The sequence below is a fragment of the Lonchura striata genome, chromosome 18 (assembly GCF_050655825.1).
Source record: "Lonchura striata isolate lonStrDom1 chromosome 18, ASM5065582v1, whole genome shotgun sequence".
NCBI lineage: Eukaryota > Metazoa > Chordata > Aves > Passeriformes > Estrildidae > Lonchura > Lonchura striata.
Genome location: NC_140720.1, coordinates 12111743 through 12129530, shown reverse-complemented (window position 1 = coordinate 12129530; position 17788 = coordinate 12111743). Strand labels below are relative to the sequence as shown.

The 17788-nt window shown below is 53.7% G+C and overlaps 1 protein-coding gene across 1 annotated transcript; it reads left to right on the top strand.

Moving 5' to 3' along the window:
- The first annotated feature begins 3833 nt into the window (after positions 1–3833).
- On the top strand, positions 3834–17221 carry ELAC2 (elaC ribonuclease Z 2). Its single transcript, XM_021542397.3, has 24 exons — positions 3834–4114; positions 4180–4230; positions 4305–4375; positions 5552–5616; positions 6194–6251; positions 6743–6811; positions 7316–7465; positions 7907–7965; positions 8713–8771; positions 8848–8920; positions 9679–9791; positions 10370–10468; positions 10662–10800; positions 10875–10960; positions 11931–12040; positions 12258–12354; positions 12464–12602; positions 13306–13344; positions 13495–13604; positions 14013–14112; positions 14182–14302; positions 14503–14581; positions 15239–15383; positions 16384–17221. The coding sequence occupies exons 1-24, from the start codon at positions 3849–3851 to the stop codon at positions 16624–16626; spliced, it is 2541 nt and encodes an 846-aa protein (XP_021398072.2). The 5' UTR covers positions 3834–3848; the 3' UTR covers positions 16627–17221.
- The last annotated feature ends 567 nt before the right edge of the window (positions 17222–17788 follow it).

The following is a 17788-nucleotide window of genomic DNA, read 5'->3' as shown; positions in this document are numbered from 1 at the left end:
CTCTCCCAGAGAGGAAAAAACGGGGGGATTCATTCCATGGATGCCCCAAAGCCCTCTTTAATCGTCAGGAGTTCCCACATCAAGCAGCAGCCTCAAGGCCCTGTGATACCATCCTGGGATGGGTGAGCTGCTGAAAACCCAGCAGCAGCTCGGGCTCCTGGGCTGCACAAGCTGTGCCTGGAGCTGGCCACGGGCAAGGTGGCATCCTCAGTGGGGCAGGGTCCCATGCCCAGCCTGCTGCAACTGGAGGGGGACAGGGCACCCGTGGGGCAGGGGTGCTGCCTGTGCCACTGCAGGAGCTGCAGGAGCTGGTTCTGCCCCCGGGCGGGGGTCCTGGGAGCCCGGCCTTGCGGCAGGATTTGCCCTGGGGGTGCTAAAGGTGGCACGGAGGGCAGGTGACAGGCAGGTGACAGGGCTGGGAGCTCTGTGCTGTGCGAGGTTCTCCGGACAGGGCTGAGCCCGAAGCAGCAGCAGGTGCTGGGCAAGGACGTGGAGCAGCCCAGGGGCAGCCGGGGGACAAGGGGACAGCTCGGGGGTGGCGGTGGGGCAGCCGGGGGACAAGGGGACAGCTCGGGGGTGGCGGTGGGGCAGCCGGGGGACAAGGGGACAGCTCGGGGGTGGCGGTGGGGCAGCCCAGGACAGCTCGGGGGTGGCGGTGGGGAAGCCGGGGGGCAGCGGGACATCGCGGGCGGCTGCGGGTCTGGCCGGGGCTGTCCCGTCCGCTGCTCCCGCCGCTCCCGGCGGGACGCGGTGGCCGCGGCGGAGTCGCGGTGCCACCTAGGGCCGAGCCCCGGCCGCTGCAGCGCCGGCGGCGGCGGGACGGGGCCGGGAACGGGCGGGATGGGATGGGGTAAGGATGGGCAATGGGATGGGGAAGGGGATATGGGAATGGGATGGGGAAAGGATGGGGAATGGGATGTGGGAAGGGGATATGGGAATGGGATGGGGAAAGGATGGGGAATGGGATGCGGGAGTGGGATGGGGAATGGGATGGGGAATGGGATGGGGAATGGGATGTGGGAAGGGGATATGGGAATGGGATGGGGAATGGGATGGGGAATGGGATGTGGGAGGGGGATATGGGAATGGGATGGGGAAAGGATGGGGAATGGGATGGGGAATGGGATATGGGAATGGGATGGGGAATGGGATGGGGAATGGGATGTGGGAAGGGGATATGGGAATGGGGTGGGGAATGGGATGGGAAACAGGATGGGGAATGGGATATGGGACCTGTGGGATATGGAATGTGGGATATGGGATGTGGGATATGGGAATGGGATGGGCAATGGGATGGGGAATGGGATATGGGAATGGGATGGGGAATGGGATAGGGAAATGGGATGGGAAACAGGATGGGGGAATGGGATATGAGAATGGGATGGGGAATGGGATATGGGAATGGGATGGGGGACTGGGTGGGGATATGGGAATGAGATATAGGAATGGGATGTGGGAGCTGTGGGATATGGGAATGGGATATGGGATATGGGAATGGGATGGGGAATGGGCTGTTCTGCTCCTCCTCGAACAAAGAGGAATTTATTTAATTTATAATTTGACAGGCAATACTGAAAATAATCACAAGCCACTGCAGCTGGGTGTGGGGTGTTTACCTTTCTTTTATTGAAAGAGCAGAAAGAAACAAGTCTGGACTGGGAGGACTGGGAGAGGGAGATTGGGCTCTGCAGGGACCAGGCTTATCCCTACATCTGCTGCTCTGGCAGACACGGGACTGGGGCTGGGGCAGATTGCAGATAAGAAAAGTAAACTCTTCTTTAATGAAGCTCCCTCAGGTACACCTTGCTGTTGGCTCCGTGAAATCATTCTAAATTCTAGTATTTCTGAGGCCTAATGAATTTTTCTCTTATTTAGTTGCCTGTATCTTTGCATATTTATTTTCTGGGGGTTTTATTTTGAAGGTTTTTCTGGCTAAGGCAGTGCCTGTCATGTCCTGTGCCACTTTTTTTGAGAGTTTCCCCACTCCTCTGCCAAGTACTGTCATGATTTGTTGCTGAGGAACAAGAGTTTTCCAGCAAAATGCCACTAATCTGAGGGATGAAGCACCTGAAAGCTCACCCCTTAAGGTAATCCTACCCACGATCTGCATTCAAATCCTTCATGGCAAAAGAAGCATTGTCAAATTGCTTTCTCCTCTTGGATTCCTTGTCTATTGCCCATCACTCCAGGTGTTGGTGACTGCATTTATCCCTCAGGAACCACAGGTTTCCGGGCTAAATCCAGCCCTGGGGCTGTGCAGAGCCCAGCTCGGCAGGATTTAACGTGAATCCTTTGAGTTTTTGAAGCTCTAAGTTGCTGAGAAAAAGGTGAACCTTTGTGAGACCCTGCTGCTGTCCCACAGCCCCTTTTGCAGGCTCACCATAACCCACCTGGGCATTTGGGGATTTTGTCACTGCTTACTCAAAGGAAATCTGGGAATTCTCACCAGGAACCTTTGCTCACACGCGTTTCCATGTCAAGGGACGTTAGAAGAGAAACTTTAGGGATAATTGAACAAAATCACGCCCTTCTGAGGGCTATATAAAATTGGTGCACACAGGGCTGGCTCCAAGGAAAGGCTTAGGGACACTCACAAATTCCCAGGTCACTCCTCATGCCTTTGATTTGGGCATGATATTCCAGCCACTGGTCCATTTGGGATTTTGGGCAGTTCCCACAAGCTGGACTCACCTCTGAGGGGCTGGCAGCGTGGCCAGGAGCACGTGTGCCCCAAAGGCCACTGCAAAAGGGGTCTGGGACAGCCTCCTGCAGCATCCCTGCAGCAGGGAAGCACGGTCCTTGCTGTGTTGAGGTGATGCTGACCACCACTTTCCCTCCTCAGTGGCAGGGTGAGCCCTTGGGGCACCTCAGGGAGAGGCTGTGAGCTGCCCACACTAATCCAGGTGTGCATGGAGGCAGTGTGCCCCGAGCCCCAGCTCCAGCTGCACGCCCTCCTGGCTCAGTGGTGTCCCCATCTCTGAGGAGCCATGAGCAGCCTCTGGCAGGCTCCCAGAGCTGTCCCTCAGTGTCCCTCTGTCTTTGGGGGATTCTCTGTGCCTGGGACCAGCGTCTTGTGGTTATTGCTTTGCCCTCAGGATCTACTTTCCACTAATTTTGCTTCTTATCTTGATCAGACTGGTTATCTTTGTGAGCCACTAACATACCAAACTCTTCATATTGTCCTGTGCTGTCTTTATAAACCTGCTCTTCTAATAAACCCCAGGCTCCGGGGGATGTTGATAATCAGTGGAACACACAGCAAACAAAGGGAAGCATCGCTATCACCTTGGGGAAATGCCAGAGATAAGGATCCCCCTTGCCTGTGGGTGGGGTCTGGCAGGATATTGCTTTCAAATCTCCCTTGCGGCGTGGCTGATGGTATCTCTGCAGCTGGGTCAGCTCCCCAAACTGCTGCTGTGTGTTATTGGAGCATTCCCAGCAGGACGGGGAGGTTTCCCTGCAGCCCCGAGGCAGAGCTGCGTTAGCGAGGGCTCACCAGGGGGTTATTGTGTGTGCCCTCTGCACCCTGCAGTGGGGACTGAGCCTTTTGGGGGAATCAGACTGTAATTTAGCATTTCCTATCAAAGTGGAGACCGGACACAGAACCCGGAGCGGATACAAAACCCGGAGCGGACTCCGCCCCGCCCGGCCCGGCATCCCCCGCGCCCCGCCCGCCCGGTCCCGGTGACGCGCCAGCGCCCGGGCAGGACGGCGTCGCCTCGTGGGCGGGGCGGCGGCGCTGTTCCCACTCCCCATTGGTCCGCCGGCATGACGTAACGAGGGGGGCGGGCCTAGAGCGGGAATGCTCGGCTCTCATTGGCCGGCGCGCCGGGCGGGGCGCGGCGCGGATGTGGGCGCTGGCGCGGGCGCTGCCGGCGGGCCGCGCGCTCGCGTGGCGGCGGGCGGGCCCCGGCGGCCGCGCCATGGCCGAGGGCCCCTCAGCGGCGCGGCCGGCGCGGCGGCCCAAGGACGTGCCCCGGCACGTGTGGGCCCGCGAGCGGCGGCGCAGCGCGGGCACGGGCCTGGCGGGGCCCAACACCGTCTACGTGCAGGTGGTGGCGGCCGGCAGCCGCGACGCGGGGGCGGCCGTGTATGTGTTCTCCGAGTTCAACCGGTGAGTGCGCGGCGGGCGGCGGCGGGGCTCGCCGCCGGGCCTGCCCTGACGCCGGTGTTCCCCAGGTATCTGTTCAACTGCGGCGAGGGCACGCAGCGCGCCATGCAGGAGCACAAGTAAGTGTGACAGTGACGGCGACGGCGCGGGGCGAGCGGCGGCGCCGCGCCCGGCTCACCCCCTCTACCCGCAGGCTGAAGATCTCCCACCTGGACAGCATCTTCCTCAGCCGCGTGGCCTGGGCCAACGTCGGGGGGCTGCCGGGTGAGTGCGGGGAGCCCTGGGGCAGGACGCGCTCACTTTGAGGGGAGCAGCTCCTTGGCAGGACATGGTCACTTTGCAGGGAGTCCTCATGCAGAACACGGTCACTTTGAGGGGAGCGGCTCCTTGGCAGGACATGGTTACTTTGCAGGGATCCCTAGGGCAGGACACGGTTACTTTGTGGGGAGCAGCTCTTGGGCAGGATGTGGTCACTTTGCAGGGATCCCTAGGGCAGAACACGGTCACTTTGTGGGGACCCCTCAGGCAGGACACGGTCACTTTGTGGGGACCCCTCAGGCAGGACATGGTTACTTTGCGGGGACCCCTTGGGCAGGACACGGTCACTTTGGAGGGATCTCTTGGGTAGGACACGGTCGTTTTGTGGGGAGCAGCTCCCTGGCAGGACATGGTCACTTTGTGGGGAACCCTCACGCAGTACACGGTCACTTTGCAGGGACCCCTTGGACAGGACATGGTCACTTTGCAGGGACCCCTTGGGCAGAGCACGGTCGCTTTGCAGGGACCTCTTGGACAGGACATGGTCACTTTGCAGGGATCCCTTGGGTAGGACACGGTCGTTTTGTGGGGAGCAGCTCCCTGGCAGGACATGGTCACTTTGCAGGGACCCCTTGGACAGGACATGGTCACTCTGCAGGGATGTTCCAGGCGTGGGCACAGCAGCGTTGCTGCCTGAGGCTGGGCTGTGCTGAGCACTCCGACAGTGCACACACGTGGTGGGACAGGCCCTGCCAGTCCAGCACGCCTGGCTTCAGATTCCCAAAGCCTCCTGAGCAGGAGGTGTTAGTGTTGCCAGCAGGGGTTGAGGCTGGTTTGAGTCCAAAGGAGCAGACAGAAGTTGGTGGGCACTGTGGTGGTCAGTGCAGGATGAGGTTAGGACTGGTGGCTGTGGATCCTGTCCATTAAAATTCTGGATATTTCCAAGAAAATGAGGAGATTAACAGTCTGTTCATATGCCTTGCTCCAGATGAATTTTATTAAGATGTGTATTTTCTTTATCTGTAGAGGAAAGTGACTTGAAACTGCTACAAAATGGAATTCAGGTTCAGTTCTGGTCTTTGTGGAGAGGTCAAGCACTCCTGAACAGAGAAGGATCTTTCTTTTGGCATCTACCAGTGCTTACTGGAGCTGTGCTAAAGCTGTTTCTCTGCTTGCTTCTAGGTATGATTCTCACCCTGAAGGCTATAGGGCTGCAGAGGTGTGTGTTCCTGGGGCCACCAAAGCTGGTAAGTGTGGCAAGGTGCAGAAGGCAGAGCAAACCCTCGAAGTGTTAAAGCTCACCCTGGAATTAGGAGAGCTGCTGGCATAGGGAATCTTTGTGCAGGTGTGAAATGCTGGTCTGAATTAGTGTCAGCCTAAAGGGCTGGCTTGAAATCCACATCTCTTCAGTTACAGGACAGCAGAAATCTTCTGCACCTGCCTTGTGGTCTCGTATCCTGATAAATCAGCTTTTGGGAGAAGGGAGGATCTCTGTTCCCTTGCCTGCTCCCTCCCCATTTTACATTAATGGGAGCTCAGTCTCTGCTCTCCTGTTTGATGTGGTCCTTGCCAGCCTAATGCCACGTCTGGACCAGAAATTTGCAATCCTCAGCATTGCAGTGATTTAATTTCCTTGCAGTTTCTGCTGACTAACTGCATGGCTGGAGGGGGTGGGGGCAGTGGCTCTTTCCCTTTCTGAAGGCACAGTGCCTGCCAGAGGTGGCACACCTGCCCAGAGCTGTCTGGGCTGCTCACATTGGTCTGACTGGGTGTTTGTCGTGGCACTGCTCGTGCCCTCTCCTGACACTTTTGTCTCTTTTCCAGCAAAACTACTTGAAAGCCATTCGCCTCTTTCCCGGGCCCCTCAAAAGGATGGATTTAGGTATGTGGGTCAGGGATGTGAGGCAAAGGAACTTTTTGTTTCATCTCTAGCCAAGGTTGCATTGCTGAGCAACAGCCTCAGCCTCTGGTTTAGGTCTATTCACAGGATGTTTTAAATATTTCCTTTGCTCTGCTACACTGTTAAACTCCTCACACCAGTGTTTCCAGCTCTGTTTCTGCTCAGGGGATGCCAGGCTGGCTGATTCTCTGAATTTGGTTTTTGGAATTTTGGCATCAGCATTTGGTTTTAAAACACTGAAGGCAGTTTGTTTCCAGAGTCTTCCAGTGAACTTGCTCACCGTGGCATCCTGGGCTGCTCCCTGAGGATGATTTAGTTGTTCATTAGGGTTTGCAGTTGGGCAGAAAAAGGGAAGGGGGACGTTCAGCACGTTGTGTTTAAGAAAGACAAAGACACTTTAATGATTCATATCCTTGAAGAGTATGAATCTCTGCCTATGCAATTGTTAATGGTGGTTTTTGATCTCTTCCCAGCTGTGCAGCTGCACACAGAGCCTGAGTACAAGGATGAGACAATGACTGTCTACCAAATCCCTCTGACAGGTGAGCACTGGTGCTGCAGGGGGACAGGGGAAGCTCATGCTTAGTAAGCACAACGAAGATTCAAGGAGCAGCTTCTGTTTGCCAGCCTGAGTAAGCAGAGGTTCATTAATTTGCTTTTCTCAGGAGAAGCATCTCATTTAAATAACAAGACCTGCTGAATCAGGGCCTTGGCTTTTTCCTGTAGGTGTGGGTGGATGGAATGACCTGGGAAACATCCCTGGGTTTGGCTTTCTCAGCCAGCTGCAGTTTCTATGCTGGGAACTGTGATACTGAGGGTGCAGCACAGACTGACAGAGTTTAACAGTGTGGGGAGAAGGACTTGGATGAGGGATGGCTCCTGAAATAAGTGATTGAAGAATGCAAGTGCAAGCTAGACCTAGGGGAAGAACTCTGTATCCTGGTGCAGTTTCAACCTGTCATGGAAGAGGGAATACTACTCATGCTTTTCTTTTATGTTTCTTTGGATTGAGTTATCTTTGTCTGCTTTTAATGGATTTGGGACAGGAAAACCACTGGCTGCTGAAAGTTCATCCCCCCAGAGTCCTGGAGCATCTCCCCAAGGTGGAAATAGCCCTAAAGGGAACACAGGGCCTGGATCCCCGAGGGCTGCACAGCAAAGCCTGGAGGAAGGAAAAGAAAGCCCAAAGACAGCAGGTGAAACACATGGGATGGCCTTTTTAACTTGAATGAGATGAAGCCAAACTAAGGATAGGAATTTGTCCTCTGAGCTGTTTACTGTCTGAAGGTGAGGTTGGTAGAGAAGCTCAGTTGGAAGGTTCCATGAAACATAAAGTGTCCTGGTACTTTGGAAGTCCCTGTAGTAGTTTGCTTCTGGTGGGGGTAGATGCTCCAACCTTTGTAATTGAGTTACAGGTGCATGATGGGCTGATTAGTTTTCAGTCTTGGGCTTTAATTTGGGTTCCTGTATTTGAAGCCATGGGCTCTCTGGCCTTGGGTGTTCATAACATTTTGCTGCTGGGCTCCAAGTTAAGTGGATAGTGTTCCTGTGAATTCTTTAGCAAGTTTTGGCATGTTTTGTTTTTAAGAAAAGCGATAGTGAGTGGTGATATTTAATAGTCTTGCTTTGTTTTACAGGTGATGAGCAGAAATGTGCAAGGAAGCATCCTGACCTGGTGACAGCTTTTCTTTGTAAAGTAAGTTTGGACACAGGGTCTCTAAACTGACACAACAGATGAGAGAATAAAACAGAGTATTTCAGGAGGGAGGGGCATACAGTAATCATCTATAACAACAGGGTGAGCTGGGTTGGAAGAGACCTTAAAGATCATCTCATTCCATGCCCCTATGGGCAGGGACACCTTCCACTATATCAGGTTGCTCCAAGCTCCTTCCAGCCAGACCTTGGACACTTCCAGGGTTGAACCATCCAGTTCTGGCTACTTCTGGCTGCCCAAAATTTAAAACATATTGAGGGCACTGTCCAACCATTTCTTAAACACTGGCAGGCTTGGAGCATTGGCCACCTTCTGTAAGGAAATGTTTCCTAATGTCACCTTGCTGCAGGGATTTGGAGACAGCATTTTCAAGTGGGGCTTTGAAGCTCTAATGTGTTTCTGCTTTTCAAGTGTCAGAGCTGCTGTAGCACAAGTAGGGATGTGTAAAACTGGAGGTGTTTTTCAGAACCCAGCAGTGTTGGCAGTGTAGAGGCTCCATTCCTGTTTAACCCTCAGAGGAGGGGAGAGGGGAGCAAGAAGCAGCAGCCTGATGCTGGGGAACAGAGAGTCCAGAAAAGCCTTTTTGGGGTAAATTGGAACAGTGGAACTGAAAAGGGACAAAACATTCCCTTGGTTTGTGAAGAAGCTCTTAAGCTGGCAGTACATGATTTTGTGTCGTGGCCCTCTTTATTTGGGTGATAATTAATTGTGTTGGACTCTTGGCAGGTTCACCCCAGGAAGGGGAAATTCCTCGCAGCTAAAGCCCAGGAGCTGGGCCTGCCAGTGTGAGTATGAGAGCCCAGCCTGGGGCACGGGGCAGCAGGAGCAGGCAGCTAAATGTTTCTGTGGCCTTGTTCTCAGGGGAACTCCAGCCATCCTTCCCATCATTACAGCTCTCAAAAATGGGGAGAGCATCACGTTTGAAGGCAAAGAGGTAAGCTGTGCCTGTGCTTCTGTTGTGGCTTTGCCACTCTCCCTCCTTCAGTGGGCTGCCAGGGTGACAATTTATTGTGCAGAATGCCTGCCAGTACATTCTGGGGCTGTTGGGGTGGTGACCAGGGAATGACCTCCTGTGTGGGTATGGCTGGGTGTTTGCTGTTTGGCAGAGCTGCTTCATCTCCCTTTCCCAAAACTGGTGAAGGTCTAGGAGTGAGCTGGTGGAGTTAATTCTGCATTGTTTAAATCTGGGGATTGAATGCCTGTGTAGTCATCAGTCCCTCCTTACCCTGTTTGCACCTCTGACACCAGAAGGAACTCAGCAGTTCTGGGGTACAGGGTCTGGATCTCTCAAACACTGAAGTGAGAGGCAGAGCCAGCTCTGGTCATGGCCCAGGTGATCTGCAAGTGAAGGTCCAGACCTGGGAGACAGGATCAGCACATCTTTGTGCCACAAGAATTTTATAAGGCCTTTTTTTCCTTACACATGCTTTAACTATCATCTGAAGCTGCTGAAATTCCCCTCCTTGGGTTAGGCTGTGGTTTCTCTGAGCCAGGGTTGGGATTTGCTGTTACCCACGTTTGATTTTGCTGTGTAATGAGAGCAGCAGGAGCCCCAGAGCTGCCCTGGCTGGGTGCACTGAGCACTGGCAGGGGCTGCTGGGCTCTGTCTGACGAAGGAGTCAGACACAGAGGTGCAGGGAGGGCTGTGTGTGCAGGCTGGCTGTGGTGTGACCACTGTGTATCTGCCTGCAGCTCTTTCCTGAGGAGCTGTGCACCCCCACTGACCCAGGCCCCGTGTTCCTGGTGCTGGAGTGTCCCCACGAGGGCTTTGTGGATGCTGTCTGTGACAACGAGACCTTCCGAAGGTAGGGCTGGGCCACCTGCAGTGTGTGGGGAAGGACACCTGTGCTGAGTTTTGCTCTTCTTCTAGCCTAGGTGTGCTGTTTCTCCTGGCTGGTGTCTGAGCTCTCTGGCACCATTCAGGAGCTTGAGATGCAAGAAAGGATTGGTGGTGCATTTTGGGGCTTTTAGGAAAGGCAGGACCTGTGGGTTGCTGTGACTGCCACGGGCCTGTTTTCCCTTCAAGGACCTCCAGAGCAGGAATGTGCCCTGGTCTCTTCCTGGGAAGCAGTGGAGGCTGCTGCTTCCCTGGCTGCTGCACGTGACAACTCTGTGGGGCTTGTGCAGAAGCATTTGGGCTTCTGGAGGCTCTGCAGACGTTGCTGATGGAGGAGTTGCCCTGTGGGGGACAGTGGAGGTGTCAGCAAACACTGGCCTGAGCTTGTGACTTGGGTGATGCAGTGCCTGGGGCTCCAGAGATGTGCTCTGAAAATAAATCCCTGCTCTGCCTGCCTCAGGGGGCATCTCTGGTAGCACAAAGTGGGAGAGGATGCCAGGCCATGCACTGGAGCACAGATGTTCTTTCTGTTTGTGTGTGTCCCAGGTACCAGGAGGGAGTTGCTGAGCACCAGGTGGCCTTGGTTATTCACATGACCCCCGAGGCAGTGCTGCGGGACAGCCGCTACCAGCAGTGGATGGAGAGGTACATGTCCTGTGCTCCCTGGGCTCCTGCCTCTGGGCAGCAGTCTGTTCTGCTGGTGCACATCTCTGTTCTGAAGTAAAGAGCTCTAAAAAGAGAGCTCTGCTGGCTCAGGTGAGGTTTTTAGCTCAGGTGTGCACACATGTCCAGTTCTAAGGTGAGGCTGAAGCTGTTGAGCACTTTTGTCCTCTGACAGATTTGGGCCTGGCACTCAGCACTTGGTGCTCAATGAAAACTCCTCTGCTGTGCACAACCCACGCAGCTACAAGATCCAAACTCAGCTGAACCTCATCCACCCGGAGATCTTCCCTCTGCTCACCACCTACCAGAGCAAGGTAATCCAGGCTCTCCTTGCCCTGTGCCTGCTGCCCTCAGCAAAGGCTGTGTCTCACACCACCTCCTCCCTCAGGAAGCAGAGGCTGTGTGCCCTGTGCCCATCGTGCGAGGGGAGTGCCTCCTGAAATACCACCTCAGGCCACAGCAGGAGTGGCAGAGGTCAGTGGGAATCTCTTTCTTTCCAGGTTTTGGGTGTTGGCTTGAAGCAGCTTTTTGGTGACTGTGCCAGGATCCCCTGTAGGTCCTTTCTGGTGGCTGTCCTAGGGGAACTTTTGAGGGCTGTGTCCTTGCCCCTGAAAGTCTCAGACCAGGTGTAGCACATGGAGGAGTGAGCCACTGAAGACAACACCTGGCCAGTGCTTTGGAATGTTGTTTCTGTCCCTTGCTCCTGTAGCCTTGTGGTCCTTTGTCCTTTGCTGTGCACCCAGCTGTGGCAGAGCAGACAGGGGCAGGGAGAGAGTTTTTGGGGAGCCCAGGGAGGGTCTTACCTTCTGAAGAGCTAGAGGGCCAGAGGTTTAAAGCTGAAAGCTCCAGGTGGTTAAACAGTTACCAGCTTTGCTCCTGTGGCCTGGTGGGCAAATGGGTGAAGCTGCTCAGTGAGAGCCTGGAAGTCCAGGGACCACAGGAGGCAAGGGGATTTCAGCCAGCATGGCTCAGATTTCTGTCCTTGTTGGGCACAACAAGAGGATGCAGGTACTAAGAAGAGTTTAAGTTTTTCTGTTGAGGTAACTGAAAACCTGTAGTGCTGCACATGCTCTGAAGCAGGCTCAGAACACACGTTTCTTACACTTCTCACTGATGCCTGGATCCCTTTAGGTGTCTGCTCCTCTTGCAGGACCTTCTGTGCTGCTTTGCAGAGCCCTCTAGTGCCTGGCAGCTCTGGATGGGATGAAGTGCTATTGCAGGAGCTTCTCCACTTTGGAATTATCATTTCTGTGCCTGGCTCAGCCCAACCAGGCCTTTTTGGCACATGCCACACTCGTGGATGTGCCTTCTCCAACCCCTCAAAACAGAGCATTTATCCCCTTGTTGTAAGGCTGTTTTGTCACAGGAATTTGGCACTTTGCTCTGAAAAGGGTTGCTTCAGTTCCTGCCCTGCCCCATCCTGATAGGTGGCCTGTTGTTGCAGAGATGCTGTGACTGTCTGTGACCCTGATGAGTTTGTCAGTGAGGCCTTGGATCTCCCTGACTTCCAGACCCGCGTGAAGGAGTGCAAAGAGAGCCTGTCTGCTGTTCCAGGTACAGATCAGCAACTTAGCTTGGATCAGAGTGGTGGAAAATAGGATCTCTTGGTGGCCCACAGCTTCAGAGCCCAGGTGAAGCTGTGAAGTGGTGGGGCTTGTTCTGCCTTCCCTTGAGGGGGCAGAAATGCCCGGGCTGGTGAATTAGATGGTGTCTGAGTGGGCAACACGTGGAGAACATTTGCCTCCAAATCCTTGTTGTCTGTTTTCTCTAGGAAATGTGGGTGCTTATCCTGAAATTGTGTTCTTGGGGACAGGATCTGCGATTCCAATGAAAATCCGCAATGTCAGTTCCACGCTGGTGAATACCAGGTAAAGCCCCGTGCTCTGTGATCTCTGCCTTCCAGCCCCAAGGATCCCCTCCCTGCCCTGCCCAGAGCTCTTAGAGCAGCTGCTGGATGTCTCTGTCACCTCTCACCAGTGCCACCCGCTCCCTGCTGCTGGACTGTGGAGAAGGAACTTTTGGACAGCTCTGCCGCCACTATGGAGAGCAAGTTGACCAAGTGCTGTGCAACCTGGTGGCTGTGTTTGTGTCCCACATGCACACGGATCATCACTCGGTGGGTTCAGGCTGAGGGAAGGGGCTCTGTGCAGCTCTGCTCTGTTCAGAGCTGCCTGGCTAGCTCCAGCTGATCAATGTGGGCTGTCCTTCAAACGAGGCTCCATTTTCTTCATGGTGGAAAAAGCTCATTCTCTATTCACGTCTCCTTTTTATGCAGTTTTACATATTTAAAAAATATTTTTACATGTAAAAATATTTTCTGTGGGACTCCAATTAGTTAGTAGTTTTCTTGCCAATTACTTTTATAGGTTAGTAACAAGTTGTTATTCTGTATTGGTCACCATTCAATACAGAATAACATATGACATACGACACACATATACACTCTGGTGTATATGTGCAGCGAAGTTATTTGTGAAAGATAATTTTGATTTTTCTATCTAAAGGTACAAAACCAGTTTATGTAGGTGCAAGTTGTTTTTTTTACCCAGGAAAATGGGTAACAAATGGCTCACAATAGGATTGCATTCAGATGGGAATTTGAAAAGTGCTAGCTTTGAAGCCTTTCTCTGTGATTTTTCTACCTTGCTGCAACAGCCCCGCTCTGCATTCCTCTCTTCATTCACTGCCCAGGCACTACTGAATCTGTGTTTCTGACCCCTCTCCCTCCTTGTTTGTTCTGCCTGGGCTTGCAGAGCTGTGCAGGCTCTGCTGCCCTGAGTCCCCAGACAGTTCTGACTGCCCCTGTGTTCCCTTTGCAGGGGCTGGTGAATATTCTGATGGAGCGGAGGAGAGCTTTTGTAAGTAACCTCTCTGCTCCTGAACGTGGCTTGGGGTGAGGGGAGGGCAACTTCAGAGTCGTGGAGAAGCACCAGCCTTTCCCTAGCACTTTTCTCTCTGATTTGGTGTACATCTAGTACTGATTTTTGCCCCTGCCTTTGCTTTTGCAGGCAGCCCTGGGTCAGGCTTTCAGCCCTCTGTTTCTGGTAGCACCTGAGCAGATCATGCCTTGGCTGCACGAGTACCACAACCACTGTGAGGAGATTCTTGGAGACATCAAGTGAGTGTTCTGTGTGGAGAAATGTCCTTGGTCTTTATTCAAGGCAACCTCATCCATTCCCCCAGCCCTTTGTGGAGGTGGTTCTGGCTCCTTCCACTGCCTGTAGAACAAGGATATGCAGTCTGCAGAGGGCAGGATAGGGTTTGTCACTCAGCTCTGCTGCTTTATAGAGGTTTATGTGCAGGCTTCCTTTTGCTGTAGGAAAGGGAGTTGGGCAAGTAGAAGAAAGAGTATTTGATAGTGGGGTAGAAGTGATTGGGTGAGTTGCTGGGGCCCCAATGAAAGCAAGAGGTAATGGAGATCACCAAGGCACTGAACTGAGACTGAGGAGCAGGATAAATTGGCTGCTTGAAGAGAAGATCAGGTTTTATTTTGTACCTGTCCTTAATTATCTGCTCTTCCTCACAGAATGATTCCTTCTCAGTCTCTTGTGAAAGGCTGTGAGAACATCAGACCCAAGGCCAAGGAGTTTGTGAGCTCTCTGTTAGAGAGCTACGACCTGGCTGAGGTGAGTTCCTGAGCTGGGGGCTCCATGGCTGGAGGGGACCTGGACTCTAACACTTGTGTCCTTGTTCAGTTTCAGACCTGTGAAGTCCAACACTGTAAAAATGCTTTTGCATGTTCAGTGATCCACAAGTCTGGCTGGAAAGTAGTTTATTCTGGTGATACAATGCCCTGCATGGCCTTAGTGCAAATGGGTAGGTAACCAAGCCCTCTGCTTGAAGAATCTCTTGGAGAAAGGTCTCCATCTGTCAGGAACCAAAGTGGGCACCCCCAAACCTTTGGTGCTGTGTCTGCCACACACAGCGAAGGACTGAGGAGGGACAGGAAGGCTCCTGTGGGCAGTTGGGCTGGTCAGTCTTCAGCTGGAGATTGAATTATGTGATTGTTTGCACAGGGAAGAATGCCAACCTGCTGATCCACGAAGCCACGCTGGAAGATGGCATGGAAAAAGAAGCTATAGAGAAGACCCACAGGTGGGATGTGTTCTGCTGGCTGTCTCTGTTAGGAAGGGAAAGGTGCACAGCTGGCTGTGGTCCTTAGAGCTAGTGCTGAAGGGTCCAAGTCCTCTCAAAGCTTCTGGTGTGCAGAGCTCTTCTACACTAAAGATGGGGTGTTGGTCATTGCAGCAGCTCTGAAACCATCACAGCTCCTCCCAACATCCCCAAAACAAGTGGGGCAAGCTTTCAAGCAGACATGGGCTGGTCTGTTTGTAGAGTTACCAAAGGGAAAGACCCTCTGCATGGGTCTCACATGGGTTACATCCTGGGACTAAGCTCAGGAGGCAGAAGAGTCATTTTACCCCCACACTCACTGAGAGCACTGCAGCCAGGGATTCCACGTGCTGCCCAGGCAAACGTGGGAGGCTGAGAGCAGCTCCTCGTCTGAGCCTGTTGGCACCACTGGGCCAAGTGCCTGTCCCCAGCTTTTGGAGCTCTTAAATGCCAGGCTGCAACCATTGCAGCTGCGTTCCTGCACTCAGGGTTGTGTGCAAGTCAGAGAATTGCCACCGGCTCGGGCTGCCCGAGGGAGAGGGGCCTGTGCCCGTGAGCTCACTCGGTGTGCTGTGACCTTGGCTGCAGGGCAGCAGTAGCTGCCAGCCTGGCCGTGACCAGGGCGTGTTCCCTTTGCAGCACAACCTCCCAGGCCATCCAGACTGGGATGAAGATGAATGCAGAGTTCATCATGCTCAATCACTTCAGCCAGAGGTACGCCAAGATCCCGCTGTTCAGCGAAGACTTCAGCGACAAGGTCGGCATTGCCTTTGACCATATGAGGGTAAGTTGGGAGCTTGGGGCCAAACCTGGAAACAGTGTCTGTGTTATTTTGGGATGGCTGCTGATTAATTAAATGCTTCTCTTGTACTGTGTCAATACTCCATCTCAGAATCTAGAAACTTCTTATAAAGTGAGGGAAGTTGGACTGGACAAAACGCAGATCGAGCTAATATGGTTAATGTTACATTCTTCTTTTATTGTCTTTAAGACAGTAGTTTATATACACTTTAATATAGTTTACAAATTGTGACCACACTATTATTAGTCAGCAAACATTGTTTGTTTTTGCTTTAAGGTGGCCAGCGCTTCACACTGTAGACTTACACTAATTCACACTCGGACATTTCATTACTTTGTAGTCACCTTAACATAATTTCTAACTGCACTACAACTATTTTCTTACTGCGTCAGGTGCTTTGAAGGCCTCACCGAGGCCCACATCTGAAGCCTAAACTAAGAGAGCAGCTCAGCTCTTACTTTGAATACACAAATCGTGTCCTCTCTCTCTCAGAAATCCAGTAACATCCAGAGAATCCTGAAGAGCAGGCTCTGAAATAGCTCCTTTAACTGCTGGCAGCAGGATCCCTGTGCCACCCTTTCCCCACATTGGTGTGAGACAGGTGCTGATGGCCCTCAAATCCAGCTCTTCAACACTCTGGGTACTTTCCTCATGTCACCTCAAGTTTGTGCTGGCTACTCCCAGCCAGAAAACTGAATTTTGCTTTCATTCCCATCCCAACTGATGAGCTGCTCCAACGGCTTTCTGTAGCAGATATCTGGGAGACAAAAGCTGGCTGAAGGCACTCATGGCATTGAGGGCAGCTCATAGTCAGAATTTATACTGTGCCACAGCATTTCTGTGAAGGAAATGTCAACTCTTGGAGGTCAGGGCTGCTGGGTGCAGGTGCTGCACACAGGAAGGGTGCACAGGCCAAAGGCAAGGGGAAGCAAGGAAATCAAACAGCAGTCCCCACACAGGAGCTCCTGTGCTTGTGTTTCAGGTGCGTTTCGGGGACTTCCCGGCCATCCCGAAGCTGATCCCGCCCCTGAAGGCTTTGTTTGCAGACGACATAGTGGAGATGGAGGAGAGGAAGGAGAAGCGCGAGATGCGGCTGCTGAAGGAGACTGCCCTGGTCCTGGACAAACTCACCAGGGGGGACAGCACGGAGGCAGCGTGCCAGAAAAGAAAACAAGCCAAGAACCATCAGGAACTGCCAGACAAGAAGCTTAAAACAGTCAACTGAGAGGGACAAGTGCTGTGCTGTGAGAGAGGAGCCTGGCTCTGTGCAGGCCTCCAGCACCACGGGACGGGGGCTGGCCTGGCCAGCTGGGCTTGCTTGGTCACCATGGATCTCCCTGGGCTGCAGCTCCGGTGGGTTGTCAGCAGCACTGCTCCTTGTGCAGACAGGATCTGCCCACAAAGCTCCTGTTCTGAGGGCTCACCAGTCCGTGGGGCAACTCTTAACCAGACCTTCTCTCTGAACTGTTTTAATTTTGGGGTTTATGCAATGAGGTATTGATAATGTAACAGCAGCAGGTGTGACCTGTGCAAGAGATCAGGTGTGAGAGGCCCTGGAGGGCTGTGGGTTTGCCAGAAGAAGGTGAGCATGTCTCAGCTGGTTATGCCAACCTTCACTATCAGAACCCAGGTGATAGGAGGAAAATTAACAGTAAAATGGGACCCAATTTTAGGGTTTTAGATTAAATCAGGGGTGAGAATACATCTGTGCATCGGTGTTCCCATTTTATTTTGGTTTTCTCTGCTGGTTTTTTGTTTCAAAATATCAGTTTTCCAAACCCTTTTAGAATCTGAATAAACCAGTTGCCATCTGCTAGAAAGCCGTGTTGTGTCAGGATCACTAATGAGGAAACAAAAAACCTGGATTTCTCTGGTGAGCCCATCAGGTCTGGATCATGCTGGAGCCTTGTGGCTGTGGTTGTCCTTGAGCAGATTCTGGTTCTGGATGCAGGGGACAGAAAAGTGGCACAACCGACGGAGTGGGGCTGGGACCGGCGGAGCGGGGCTGGGACCGGCGGAGAGAGGCTGGGACCGGCGGAGAGAGGCTGGGACCGGCGGAGAGAGGCTGGGACCGGTGGAGCGGGGCTGGGACCGGCGGAGCGGGGCTGGGACCGGCGGAGCGGGGCTGGGACCGGCGGAGAGAGGCTGGGACCGGCGGAGAGAGGCTGGGACCGGCGGAGCGGGGCTGGGACCGGCGGAGAGAGGCTGGGACCGGCGGAGCGGGGCTGGGACCGGCGGAGCGGGGCTGGGACCGGCGGAGCGGGGCTGGGACCGGCGGAGCGGTGCTGGGACCGGCCCAGGGAGGCTGGGACCGGCGGAGCGGGGCTGGGACCGGCGGAGCGGGGCTGGGACCGGCGGAGAGAGGCTGGGACCGGCGGAGCGGGGCT

Coding starts and splice junctions, on each gene's coding strand:
- ELAC2 (XM_021542397.3), top strand. CDS start 3,849: ATGTGGGCGCTGGCGCGGGCGCTGCCGGCGGGCCGCGCGCTCGCGTGG. Junction 7,466..7,906: donor AGAAAGCCCAAAGACAGCAG/GTGAAACACATG, acceptor TTTGTTTTACAG/GTGATGAGCAGAAATGTGCA. Junction 7,966..8,712: donor TGACAGCTTTTCTTTGTAAA/GTAAGTTTGGAC, acceptor GACTCTTGGCAG/GTTCACCCCAGGAAGGGGAA.